The following is a 15,017-nucleotide window of genomic DNA, read 5'->3' as shown; positions in this document are numbered from 1 at the left end:
CTATTCAGCTCTTTGTTTTCTTACCTATAGAAACCAACCGCGTGATAGAAGCTCCTTTTTGTCTTTTATAGCATTAAATACAATGCTGTATGTGGGAGCACATTGAAACATATAGGATTATATAAATGCAGTCTTATTAATGTAAGAATCTGTGCTCTTTAAACCGTAGTATTTGTAGGATTGGCTGCCTAGTGTGATGAAAACTAGCTGGAATACAGTTATTTTGAAGACATGTGGGTTTCTTAAATGTCACTTAAAAACACACTTCATAGTTAAGTCTTCATGAGTAAAATCATTCTTTACATTATCTAACATTGGTTAAAGATGTCTTTAAGCTTTCCCATCTACAAATTAAATTCACAACTGAATATCTACTCAATTCAGTTTCAAAATACTCAGAGTACTAGTAAAAAATATATATATATACATATATATACATATACATATACATATACATATACATATACATATGTACATATACATATACATATATATATGTATATATCCCTCCAGAACAAACTTTTTTGTCTGTACTTGAATGGATTCTTTCAAAGTAATACTTGCCAATTAAATTACATTATACATCTTTGATTTTTTTACTTTTTACCTTTGGGTACTGGGTATACAGTATCATGGACTTGCACTTTGTACTTAAATTTCAATTTTAAGTTCATTATTATTTAACATTAAGGAGATTATTTTATTTTTTAAATTACCACAATAGTCCTTTAACAGAAAAGACTGTTTTTAAGATGTTGCATCAGTGATATTTTTGCTATTTTTATTTAATATATCTAAAACAATTTTCAAACAATTTGAAGATTTTCCTGATACAAAACTAGTTTGCTTTTAATTACTGTAAATATTTCATTTTAATGATGTGACCTGTAGTTCAAAAAGGGCTTAAATATGGCTACCTTTTAGCACTGGCTTTTGGGTAATGAATGAATTAATGAGTCAGCAGTCACTTCTGTTCTTTTTGTGACTTTAATTATGTTTTAAAATAGACATTTGAGTTTCAACAAGCATTTAATAATAGTCACATTTAGAACTTTTGGAAAATCTTCTAAACTCTCGGTGTCCTACTTTCATCTCTGGTTTAGGTTAGGTACTCTTCCATAAAATCTGCCTCATCAATCTAGAATAATAAGAAGCAAGAGCAACCCTGTATTTTCAGAGATGAAAATAACCTTTCAAATTTTCAAGACCAGCTTTCTCACTTCAAATATAACATCTAAGAAACCAAAGAGACTATGAAACTTGCCTAAGGTTATACACATAGTTAATAGTAGAAATGTTCCTAGAAACCACCATGGGTCTCAGTCTGGTAACATATCTATTACATTTTTTTGTCAACTGTTGATAGCCTTGATAGCCTAAGTCATCTTTCATTGTTACACTGGCTGACATTTATAAATTGATGGTTATGGAATTTCTTTTGTTATTGACGTGTAATAAATTTTCAACAAATACTGGCTAATTTCACTCTGCCAACACAAGACAAATGACTTTAAACAATTTCTCTTCATCTAAAATGTTTGTCAACTCAAAGAAAGTGTTTAAAATTAAACATGTCATGTGTTAAGCTGTTGTTTTTTTTTTTGTTTTTTATTCCACCCTTCAGAATATGCTTCCTGCCAATTTACAGATAGGCTGTACCATTTCCAAAACAAGCCATTTCAACCTCTACATACATACTCAATCTTACTTCAAAAGTAGCATGTCTTCTATTTTGTAACATTACAAACTATCAAGTGGTGAAAGGTGTAACAATTCTAAAATGACAAATGTTTAGGGTTTTAGCAATAGTGATTTTAGAAACAAGTCTGTAATGCTTGTTAAATCTTTCATATTATGTAGGTGAGTAACCAAATGCAAGAAATACTTTGTTACTAATGAACTTGTTATTTTCTGCAAAATGAGGGAATTGGTCTCTTGATTTTTGATATTACACATTAATTTGGATTAAGGGGCAGATGATTCCTTTATTCTTATCGCTTAACTAGAGCGTTGGAATTTATTAGAAAATTTGTATATTCTTTAAATGTTTTAAAATTTTTCTTTCCACTAGCAGTTGATTGAAATATAGCGTCTCTATCTAGCTTGTTTACCATTTCAGAGTCCTATATTGCATCTTTAGCAGATTATTTACCAATTGGAAAATCAGGGTATCGATGATACACCTCAGTGTTACTTTAATACTCCCAAATCAAGGAGTTTGTTTCTTCACAGTAGCCGGCTCATGTGGGACCAGAATAAAGTGACTTAGTATTAATAACATTTATTTCAGGTTTAGGAACTGAAAAACCCTTATAATTGATGCAGTTGATTCTAGCAGATATGCTAGAGATGGCATATTTTCCCATCTTGACAGTAGTTTTATCTTCCTAGCTATGTTTTGCTTAGGTTAGTATTTTAAGATGTTAGTATTCCATTATTTATGGCCAAAGGAGGATAAGGCACCAGAGGATTTTGTATGGCATGGTGAAACCTCATGGGATTACAAATATACGTCAATAGTACCCAGCTACTTATAAGGTAGCTTTAAAAATGTGAATAAAAAACAGGCAAGTGTGTACATAAGTGCTTATGAATGCTACTGAGATTAAGATTCAATGGTGGTCAGTGAGTCTTTTGGTATATGACTTACAAGGCCCTACGTGAACTGCACTCCCCCACTTCCCACTTTATTACCTTTTTAACCTCATCTTCTAGTATTTTCCCCTTCATTCACTCTGTGCCAGCCACAGAGATGTCCATGCTTTTCTAGAACATGTCAGACAGGCTCTTACCTCGGGACTTTTGCATGTGCTGTTCTACCGATTGTAATGCCTTCTCCCCAAATAACTATGGTTTACTCCCTTACTTCCTTCCTTAAGTTCTTTACTCAAAACTTGCCTTCATGACTACCTTATTCAAGCTTCCATCACACCCTGGCCATTTTTTTTTTCTTACCCACTTCATGTTTGTCTTTTGAGCACTTACACATTTCTAAGTCATAAACCATTTTACTCGTTTATCTTGTTTAATCTATTTCTCCTACTAGAATATAAACTTTATGAGAGCATGGATTTTTGCCTTTTTTTGTTTATGGTTATATTCCCAGTGCCTAGACGTGCCTGGATTATAATAGGTGCTGAATATATATTTGTTGAATGAAAAATATTACATAATACTACAAATAATTCTGAATAATCTTAGATAAGCCAGGTAACTCATATTCAATGACACCAAACTGTTAGTAGTTTCCATTGAAATAATATCCTCATTGCACATAAATTTTTCTGTGGTTTAATGAAAGTACTGAATAAGGTAGCAAAATAACTAGTAATTTTATCTTATCATATATTAAAATGTATTTGTAGATTTTCTCTTGATATCTTTTGAGGTCTCTGCATTTTAATTCCATATAAACATTTTATTTCACCATAATAACACAATGGTTAGCAAAACATTTATTTCTAAAAGAAATTAACATTATTTAATATCAACCAAGGAAAAAAAAACTTTGTTTGCCAAACCATTTTAATTATAGTTTTTTTTTTATATTTTGGCCCCCATCCATTTTATTGAAAATATGTTTTGGAATTTACTGGAATAAGTTTTGGTGCTCTGGATTTTGAAATAAAAAAAAAAATTCAAATGTCACATTCCTGTATCTAAAACATCGACTACATATTACTAAGAGTTTATGGAAAAGCATAGGGGGAAAAGTCTAAAAAATAATTATATTCCTGAAGTATTTTTAGGCTCTTTTTGCACACATTCTCTATACTTCCAACAAGGTCTGATTATTGTTTTTTGATTCATACTAGAAGTCACATGGGAAGACCAGAAAAAGGTGAATGGTACAATAAGTGATGACAAATCATTGCCGAAAAAGAAGCACCAATCTGAGTCAGGTTTGTCAGGGTTTGGAAAACCACTGAAAGCATGAGACTATAAGCATTGCATTTCATGCTTTTTAAATATGTGTGTGCTTCTTGTACCTCCTTTTTCTCATTTTGGTGTGAACTTCATAGTGTGTAGAACCTATTTAATTAGAATGGTGAACACTTTATTTCAAGATTTGTTTAGAAAATGAATTCTACATAGTTTGGAAAAAACAGATTTTTTGTCATCAAGATTATTTCTGTAGGAGAAGAATTGACTAATTTAAACACAAATGGCCATTTATATATTTGGCTGTTTTGACCCAAATTGAAGTACCTTAATGGAAAGGTATCACAATATATAATTAAATATATTTATTTATTAAATGTATTGAATTTAATATATAATTAAATATAATATATAATTAGATACAAATATACTTAATTAAAGTACCTTAATAATGGAGAGGTATTATTTGCATCCTTAAAAAGTGCTGTACAAAGCTCCAATGATACTGTCAAGACATTAAACCAGATATTGGCAATGACTTACTTACAACTTTTGCAGCTAAAAATATTGCTACAATAAGGAATGGTAGCGTATTGTGTGAATTCAGTAGTCTCTTCAGTCCATTATTTCTATGAATGAATTGAAATAAAGCGGTTTTATTTCCCTCTCTTTCTTTTCTTATTTGGAGAAGTATTATTAACTAAGTAGAAAACAAAAACTTGAACCAGGAGTAAAGGGCAGAGGTAATCAATAAACTGAATAATCAGTCCTAGTTTTAATCAGTAATTGGATGAGAGTACACATTGAAAATTTCATTCAAAATTTTAGGATGTAAATGGCGTTTTTGATAGTGATATTATCATTAAAATGACTGTGTCTATAGTAACGGTGTTAATGTATTTTTAAATGGTGACTTAGTTCATCTTGGGTCTCAAAAATGTAGGCTTTAAACTATGTCAGTGTATGAATTAAACTAACTTATGAGTGAGTATTCACTGCTATTCTGTTGTATGCCAGGCATTGTGGTTGGCACTGAGTTATTGGCATAAACAACATGGATACAGCAGTTGCCCTCATAGAGTTTATATCCTGGCAAAAATACATAAATGAAAAGTAATAATACTAATGATTAAGTTACCACAGTTGTGATAGTGCTGTTAAGGAGAATAGGTTGCTTCGAGAAAAAGTAGTATGTTACCTGAGTCCGTAAAGAAAGCCAAAATGCCACAGCGCAAGCGGCTTAGTCTGTGAATTATCTTTTAGTAGAACACATACTGAAAATTTAGTAAAATAAACTGGAATTTACTTTAGGAATCTAAATATATTTATAAGTTGTAAGAAAAATATCTTTCTTTTTTTCAAATTTTCAGTTAAGAATCACAGTTTATTTGGGTAGTAATTATCTTAATATATTTAATGGGATTCAAAGGTAAGCAGTGTAGAATTAATGATTACTGTAAAACTCTTCCCTTGCTATATTGTGTGATGTGAGTTATCCTTGGTCATAAACTATTATTTATTTGTCTCCTTTGCCATCATTCTGATTACATAAATAGATTTGTGGCCCTATATATCTATGCAAATAAATTATGTTGAATATTAAAGTCATGAAGCAATGCAATGTTTAGCTAAAAAATTTTTTTTAAATCTCACAAACAAAATTTTTTAAATGCCCTCTAAATATTATCAATTTGTATATTCTCACATATAGCATATTTTTTTTTTATCCCTTTAGTCCCCTAATTGAATATAAACTTCATGCGTAGTACAGGAAGATTAACGTAGTTAGAGTGCTTGCTTTGATGTCATGATAAAATGTTTACATAGAGTTATCTATTGTTGGCAATTGTGCATTTTCCTATTTACTGGGAAATTCAAACTGGTCCTGGAAATTCACACCCTACATGTCATGAGTAAGTATATGGAATGCTAAGGCAGTAAACACTGCTAAATGTTAGTGTCCTTAAATATTTTTGTTTGTTTCTATAAGTAAGGTAGGATATGTAAAGAATATTTTTCAATTATTGAAACTTTGAAGTGATGAAATGAGAGGAAAGTAGTGGGATATCAGGTGGGGCCAATTGCATTTCCGTGACATGTTTTGAGCATGAGCTGTACGGAACGTATGTTTGGGGTCATCCTTTATTTTATATTTAAATACATCTATGATGCTAATAATCTATTGATTGTACTCAGTGTTTAATACATCATTTTCATTCAGTAAAATCTAAGATACCATCTTCCATTAATTGTTAAAGATTCTTCATCAGAAGACTATTGTAGTAAACTTGTGGTATTAGAAAAATTTTGTAAAGACTTGAACCCAAATCTGAGATGCAAAGTCAGCTATGTATCAATAGCCTGTATTGTTATATTTTTTGTTGCTGTTTTATGAAAGTCTGTGCAAGAATAATACCTGGAAATGTTTTCATTTTTAGGATGTATACTAACAATGTAAAAAAGTCATTTGCAATTTTTATTTTAAATCCAAGACTATAGAACCAGAGGAATACATGGCATTATGTAGGCTAGAAAATTAACCAATATTTGGATGAACTGTAAGTATTATGGATTAGTATCTTTTTTTTAAAGAAAAATCTTGACATCTCGAAAAACTAGACTGCCCTAAGGGGATTATCAGCCAAAGGGGTGATATATATTCAATATCTCTTACTTAATTGATAGTATAGATGAAGATCCCTGGGAAACATAATGATATTTATTACATTAATATCTTAGTTATGAGCATAAAATATAAAAATCATACAAATGATTTTAAACTTCAGGTTTTATGGATAATGTTTAGTGTAAATCACCAACATCTTCCTTATGTAGAATGTGGATTAGATTTTGTTTAGGCCATAAAGTTAATAAAACATTCTTAACACAAGTCAGGATTTTTTGAGTATGGAAAATCTGTTGTTTATTTTTTCAATGAGCAATCTTATTCTAGACTAGAATACTGTGATCTATAATAATGCAGTATTATTAAACACTGAAAAACTTTCGTCTATTTTCACTTTGTGAGTTATCTGTTCTTATAGTAATTGAAATATATCTGAGAAAAGAGCATATTTTACATAAAATATTGTATCTCATATTTTACTTAAACTCATCCGACAAAAAACTTTGGTGGTAAAGCTAACTTTAGTTAGTCATACTGAATGAATGTTTTAGAACTGATATAGTTTCTCCAATTAAAGATCTTGGACTTAAATAGTTCAGAATGTATTTTGAGATAACAATTTTAAATGATTTCTGAAACATTTGATAATTAATTGATACTATTCATAAAAAGATTACCTGCCTTGATTTGTTATTTTCTACGTGTAAAATATACTATATCTAGGAAAATTTTGAAATGACCTGGCTCCCTTTATTGTAATTACCCCGAAACCATGATGGTGCTACTTACTTTGCTGTTTCTTATCTGGAAAATAAGTCTGCGCTTCTCTGGGAAAGTAGAGGACAGTGAACTTCTTTGTTGGGTTACTGTTACAATATTTTGCAAGTTGTGTTTTGCGACATACTATAGCATCTTGTATGCATAAACCCTTAGTTTTAATATTATATGATTTAGTTAATGTATTAACCTTTAATTTTTTCTAACATGGATATCTCCATATTGTATTCTTTATGGATCTGTAACTGTGGTGAAGGTAGGGATTTTTTTTTTCTTCTCCCTTTGTAATTATGCTTCATGAAGTTTATCTTAAGAAAAGTAAATATTGAGAGTTGTATTTTGTTAGTGAATTTAATACTTGACATTTTTTGAGTATTTTGATGTTAGGGACTTTTGCTTCCCTTTATTTTTTAATATTTTAACACTTCTTAATAGTAGAAACAATGTTTAACATCTAAATCAATGATCTAAATTAGTCTTCTAGTTAGATGCTAGTCTAATCCATCTAATCTGGAAAATTGCATCAAGGCTGTGTTCTTGGGCAGTATTAGAGACTGGTAATTTCTGGATTGTTGTAGAATGAATATATTTTATTTTTGATAGAAAAAAAAGTATGTAAAAACTAAGTAAATATTTTATACAATGCACATCAACTGATGGGATTTCAGAATTAAATACTAATGATATCTTCAGATGTAAACATAGCATTCTTTGATAACAACTATATTTTCCTATCGATAAAGTAAAATTTCATGGTTTATGCATTCTGTTGCTTAAAGTTGGATCAGTTTCCTCTGAACATAAAGATAAGCTTATAAGGCCAAGCTGGAATTCAGTGACTGTCTTTTTAATGATCGTGTGATGTAGTTTGAAAGTCAATTATTTTAAACTCCCTCAATACATACTCTGGGCATATTTTTCTTCCGTATTTAAAGCTGCATTATGTGTCAGACCTCAAGGACAGAATCAGAAAAAAACAGTACAGCTAGGAATGAGAACGAAGACATTTAAAAGATAAACATTTTTATTAGTGAGCTTTTAAAAATAGCAGAATATTGTAAAATATTGTACCGTGCTTACTTTAATAGGTAGAAGTTATTATAAGGGTTCAATAACTTTATGGTTGTTAACAAAACTATGGAAAGTAATAATTAGTTTAAAAAACAAACTCAAATCACTTGGTTGAGGAATTTTTCAACAAGATTTTGTCACAGTGGAGCAGTTTTAGTTTGAAATCAGTAAACTTGGTAAACATTTTGTTTTTATATTCTAGATCCATCCTGACCTTTGTGTCATTGAGGCTCTCCTACTAAATAGTTGCTTATTTAGGCTTCATTTTGAAAGGTATCTCTCCTGACCCCAAAGAGACATTCTAAGATACTATGACTTTTAAAAAGCCCTCATAACTGATTAGTTTTTAATTAAGTGAAAGTTCTATTATGCTCTTAAAGTTTTGAGGCTTCTGTTTCATTGCCAGGAATCTTTTTAACAGAATGCTTACTCCTGAAGGACACGTGTTTATTCAAGTACAATTACATCTGATAATAGGACCAATATTATGTGTGTGGTATATGATGTTCAATGAGAACTTTAACCATCAACAAAGTACACCCTCGGTAAAAACTGCATTTATGTATAAACAGGCCCCATATATATGCCTTTTTAAGTTAAGTTGATTACAGATGATTATTTCTCTTTGAACTTGAGGTAATTAAGTCAAAATGTAATAAAAGTTGATACATTATATTGGCAAGGGAAAATTTTTGGTTTGCACAAAATTTTGCATAAAATTTGACATTGCATTCATTCTTATGAACTTAATTTTTTCCAAATAAATTAATGAAAGTAATTATTTTATGTATTTATCTTTAGTAGATTTTTAAAAATTTTCAGAACCAAATACAGACAACTTTAGTAGGTATGTAGATAGATAAATAGATAGATATTGTATTACTTTGCTTGATTAAAACCCCATTCTTTTTCAAGTTTACACTTTGATGCACCTATATTGAAAAATATTTGTCAAAAATAATTTACCTTAAGTGAGGAAATGGTTTTATGGGGCTTATGAAGTATTCATTATATTTTTAAGTGTCTATTTCAATATAATACATGAAAATATTTTATTTCTTCTTTGTTGGCTCATATGATGGAATGACTCAAAAAAAAAATACTGTACATTCTCTCTACAAAGACTTTAGCTTTCTAAGCTTAAAACTATGAACCAAACACAGTTATGACAGTAATGGATACATAAAAGAGAGTATACTTGTAGGGAGATAGGAACTGTGGAGGCAGTACTCAGCCTCTTCAAGATGTACTGAAGTCTGCAATTCATTAATAGTATATGTGAAATAAGAATTTACAGTTTATTACCATTTAAATAAGACATAGCTGCTTAAATGATAAGGTTGAACTATACGTTTCTCTTTTAAAATGAAGCTGTTTTAATACAAAGTATATGTAATACAAATTTTAATAACAAGGAAGACAAAAATGTCAAAAAATTTTAAAATATATTTTGTGGAACTGTGAATTATACTTTGAGATGATTTAAATGAATGTTCTATCTGCTAATTAAAATTAAGTGATTTTTAATATAATTATGGTTATGACCTATTTATTAATGGATCATATTCATATAAATGATGGAAAAGTGATTAAATGGGCACTTTCAGGGAGTAGTGAGATCATTATCAAATCTTTCATTTTCATCCTTTTATGTAATATGAATTTGTATTTTTTGTAAATTAAATTATTGGTGCTAAGTGTTGCCATATTCCTGATAAGAGCGAAAGCATCAGTGAACTAGTATAATTATAGCACTTACCTCTTTTAAAAAATATTCCAATTAAATGCTATATAATACAATGTCCAAATCAGGCGCCACCATGAGAAGATTTTTTGTTTTTTCTTTGCTTGGCTTTTTATTTCACATGTTTTTATTGGGTCATATAGCATCTAGTAGAAAGAAAATTGACCTGGTAATCAGGAGACCTCTGTTCTATTTATGGTTCTGCCACTGAACTTGTTGTGTGACCTTGGGTAAGTCACCGAACTCTGTCTGCCTCAGTTATTCTCTATAATTAATGGATGAATTAGTTGAGAAGAATTTTGAATGTTTTGAATCCATATAACATGAAGAACATTGCCTCAGTGCCATTATAAAGTAATTCAGATACAGGGAAATGCTAGGTAGAGAAAGAAGTTGCATTTTTGTTGTTTTTTTTATGTTTTCTGCAAAAAAGAAATAAGTAACTTTTTATTTTAGAGAAGGAATTCACCTACACGGTCATTTCATCCAAGTCCTATCAATTTCATTTTAACATGCAAGGAAATTATTTTAATAGTATGGTAAACATGTATATAGAGAAATTTTGCATATGAGAAATAAGATATAATAAAAATCAGAATTAATCTATGTTATTAGTATATCTCTGATTTTTCTGTCTTTGAGAAGTGGGTGGACTAGGTATGGAAAACAAAATATGGCATATATCATATTAATGTATGGCGTACGTTTCGAGAGGATAGTCAATCCTCTCAACATAGTCTGGTTTGTAATGCAATTATGATGAGATTTAGTGTCCAATTTTGAATAGATCAAAGATGTGCTCAAACAGTAATAAAAATGACATTACTAACTTTCAAAATGTGTCATTCGTTTTCAGTTCTCTATAATTCATACTAGAATTTCTCCTTTTTCTAAGAAAACAAGATTTGGTCATCTTAGCAATCTTTTCCTAGTGGAAAGTTTTCATTTTCTCACTCTTCAGAAAAAGAGATAAGTTTGTTATAGGAAAGAATCCTCTTACGAGTTATAATTTCAATATGTCAATGTGCCAAGTATATTTTGATAGAATACGTTTTTCTATATATCACTCAAAAACTATGATATAACTATTGCAGAAGAGAATGTGGTGCTTTGATTTAAGAATTTTGTGGTACCTGATTCAAAGCTAAGAATGCAGTTAAATAGATTTTGGCTTTGTATTATAGTGTTTATCTGTGTCAATCATACTAACTCACTAATATCTTTGGAAGAAATTTTTTCCTAGAATGCTGAGTTTAGCAGATATCTCCTGCTCTCAATCACTGTGTAAAATGTCTTCTGAACTTCACTAGTAGAGGAGAAGGAAGTATTTCCAAAATGTGTGCCATATCTATCACGGTAGATATTGGATTTTGATGGGCAAATTTAAATAGAGCTGTCAATGATGTGTTATATGGTGTGTGTAATAATTTTCTGAATAAATAGGTATTATAAGGGAATATGATCAAGTAAAGTTTGTGTAAATTCAAGGTTATTAGGAATTTTTAATATTAAGTAAAGCCATATCTTTCAGCTACTCTTTTATACTGAGTTTTCTACTTGATAACTCTCCATAATATTTTTTATGATAATATTCTGCTGTACTGAAGTAATTCCGTGGAACATTGGCCTGATAGCCCTACTTTATTTTCATGTGTGCACTCATGCATTTGGGATAGTTGAAAGGTATAGAAATCTGTTGGAACTATTTTATTGTTCTTTTAAAAGTTGATTCAGTTAAGTTATTTCCTTTAAATGATAATTAAAAATCCTAAAAGCATTTTCACAGATTTTAAATGGACTCAGGAATGTCTTGAACAATATGGTCATACAAGTAACATTGTTTTTACTAATGGTATCTTTCTTCAGCATCAGTGTTCAGGATTGGGGCTGTCCATAAATAATTGTAAACTTTTGAATCCTCTTTATTTCTACACTAACTTTATTTTTCTGATTCTGCTAACCCATAATAGCTTAACCAATTCTCCATCAATTCCTCCGTATTATTTTTTAATTTTTTTGCATATGGTACGTATTTTATTATTTCTTCCCTGCAACTGTGTACAGGATTCTTTCTCAAAATGATTTGGGGCCCTTTCCTTCAGTGTCACTTTTTACCTCTTGAGTACATCCACTCACACCCATCTCCTTTGTCTATGTCTGTCCATTACACGATGTGATCACAGAAGAAGTGGACTCCACAAGGAGAAGACATACAGGTCTGTCTCTTCTGCTTTTCTTTGTTACTTTTTCATTTATCTAACTTGTTTTAGAAATTCTTTACTATTTTTTATTCATTTCATAATTTTTCATTTTCCTCTAATATTACAAAATGTTAAATCTTGCAGGCACTTTTATTTTAGGTAGTGGTATATTCAACTGTTAGCAGCAACCGCTCCAATTAGATTGATAAAAAATAAAAAGATTAATATTTACATAATATGTACATGTATGTATATGTATTTTTTCCATAACTGGGTAACTAACTCCAGATCCAAATATATGTATATATGTACATACATATAGGCATACAGTATTTAGTTATTGAAATTAAAGTAAAGATTAATCGTATTTCATTCTTCAACTTATCTTAGACTTAAACCTTGTTTTCAACTTTATGTTACATAATTTTAAAAGTATTTTATTTTTATCATGAGTTCTGCAATGTGCTAGACTGTGGAGAACACTAAAGATCTAATACATGTCCTACACATGCTATCAATATCACCGAGGAGTTATAATATGTGGGGAACATGCTGTGTTTAGGTGCCAGTGTGGATGATTCTAACAATATGTTCTGCAAAGCTATAAAGTCAAATAAAATCTGTTTCAACTAGATGGCCAGAAAAGACTTTATGGCAAAAGGAACACTTGAACTAAATCTCGAACATTCATTCAACACTCATTTCTTGAACTCATGTGATGTGGTACTGTTCTAGGTGCTGGAAATAACAGGACGCACAAAATAGCTCCCTATCCTCGTAGGCTTTTTGTAGAGTGAATCTGACGAGTAAATGCAATAATATTACAGGTGCTGTGAGAAATCTATATGTGCAGAAATACAATGGAATCACAAAGGACGGTATGATCATTTCCACCTGGAAAGTATGGATATTAGTTCAAGAAAGACTTCATAGAAGAGATAACATATGAATTAAACATTAAAAACTAGAAAGATGTTGTCCTCATGTGTAGACAACATCTCAGGGAAAATGACTTCAAACAAATTTAGGCAAAAGTGGGAAGGGGAGGGTTTCTGAAGAACATGTAGGATATTGACACATGTAAAGCAAGAGAGGAACAGATTGGATATTTTTTTCTAGAAAGATTACTTTAGAAACTATATAAAAAGTGGACAAGAGCAGTATAGACAAAAAGATCATTTATGAGGCTGTTTCACAGATCAGTGAAGAGATGATGATGGGGTGACTTAAGGTATCAATAGAGAAAGTAAAGATGTGAAACCTGTAGGACCTACATACTGATTGGATATTACTGATGCAAGAAAAGGAGGTATAGGTAAATGTATAGGTAAATGGGGGCACATTTTATCAAGATAGGGAATATAGGTTGGAAAAGTTTTAGGAAAAAAATTAAGAATTCAGTGTGACGATGAACTGAGTTTGATATTCCTTTGGAATATTCAGGTATAAACATCTATTAGAAGTGATTGAATGTATGGGTCTGGAACTCAGCGGAGAAGTCTGGGCTAGAGACAGAGAATAAGGAATCAGCATTTAACTGATTCCATTGGAATGAAGCGAATTTCCAGAAGTATATGAAGAATAAGAAGAGAGCCAAGAATCAAAATTCTGGGATTACCAACATTTTTTTACATTTAAGGAGAGGAGGGAAGAACAAGAGCCAGAAAACCATGATGAAAAGAACCATTGAAAGACAGTGGGATATCTAGAAAAGAACAGAGGTCAAGAAAGGAAAGTGTTTCAAGAAGGATATACTCATCAGAAAAATCCAAGAGAAGGGCAACTATTGTTAAATGTTAACCAATAACAATGTTTGTGTAAATGGTTTTAGTGAAGTTGTGGACCGTGGAAGCCAGATGGAAGAGAAGGAAAGAGAGATCTAAAAGAAAAAAGAATGAGGGTGACATTTGACTAGGCTTCCTAATAATGGCTTGGGGAAGTTAAAATGAAGAGTAGCTGTCCTGGAGGATACAAGGGAGAGTTCACCAAAGATATGTAGAAGGAGGATAGTTTACGTGAAGAACTTAAATTTATGATGCTCTTTAAGGTCGTGTGATTGATTCATTAGCACACTTCAGACAAATTGTTGGAAGTTTGCAGGCAGTTAGAGGAGAAAGAAAAAGGATGAGGGTGTTGAGGGTGGCCTGCAAGCAAAGTGTTTAAAGTGATGTCTGAGATTAGGGAAGATGCTGGTCATGTGAAATCATGCCATGCAGTTAAATCACATTCAGATACAGAGTTTTCCATGAACTGGGAAAGAAGGGCTTTAATGAAAGAACTGGAATTTATAGAGATATTCAGGCTAATGGAGGCAAGTGGAGAGTGTTATTTTCAGAGATTGATTTAGTGATGCTTAGAATTTTCAGATGTTAGACAATTCCAAATAATAGAAAGATACAGGGTTTGATCCTGGGGGTGAATTTCTGAAGTGGGGCTTGGACTACAGTTTGGAAAGGAAAGGAAAGCAACAAACTTTTTTTTTTTTAATTTTTTTGAATGTTTATTTTTGAGAGAGAGAGACAGACAGACAGACAGAGCATGAGCGGGGGAGGGGCGGAAGAGAGAGGGAGACACAGAATCCGAAGCAGGCTCCAGGCTCCAAGCTGTCAGCACAGAGCCCGACGCGGGGCTCGAACTCACGAGCAGTGAGATCATGACCTGAGCCCAAGTCAGACGCTCAGCCAACTGAGCCACCCAGGCACCCCGAAAGCAACAA

The 15,017-nt window shown here is 31.2% G+C and overlaps 1 protein-coding gene across 39 annotated transcripts in view; it reads left to right on the top strand.

Annotated features, from left to right (window-relative positions):
- Positions 1-15,017, top strand: part of RIMS2 (regulating synaptic membrane exocytosis 2) — a 614,217-nt gene that overhangs the window by 430,766 nt on the left and 168,434 nt on the right. For 10 of the 39 annotated variants that reach the window (XM_047088889.1, XM_047088891.1, XM_047088886.1 and 7 more), the window contains one exon: positions 12,284-12,316. The exons of 26 other annotated variants lie outside the window; for them this stretch is intronic. In XM_047088889.1, coding sequence (XP_046944845.1) covers positions 12,284-12,316 — 33 coding nt within the window. Of the gene's footprint in view, positions 1-12,274; positions 12,317-15,017 lie in introns of all 39 variants that reach the window. 3 more of the 39 variants (XM_047088887.1, XM_047088898.1, XM_047088901.1) reach the window with 2 other exon arrangements.

The sequence above is a fragment of the Lynx rufus genome, unplaced genomic scaffold, assembly GCF_022079265.1.
Source record: "Lynx rufus isolate CCGP_SWC_20201006 ecotype Redwood Valley unplaced genomic scaffold, mLynRuf1.p SCAF_26, whole genome shotgun sequence".
NCBI classification, from domain to species: domain Eukaryota; kingdom Metazoa; phylum Chordata; class Mammalia; order Carnivora; family Felidae; genus Lynx; species Lynx rufus.
This window is presented reverse-complemented; position numbering and strand designations above follow the sequence as displayed.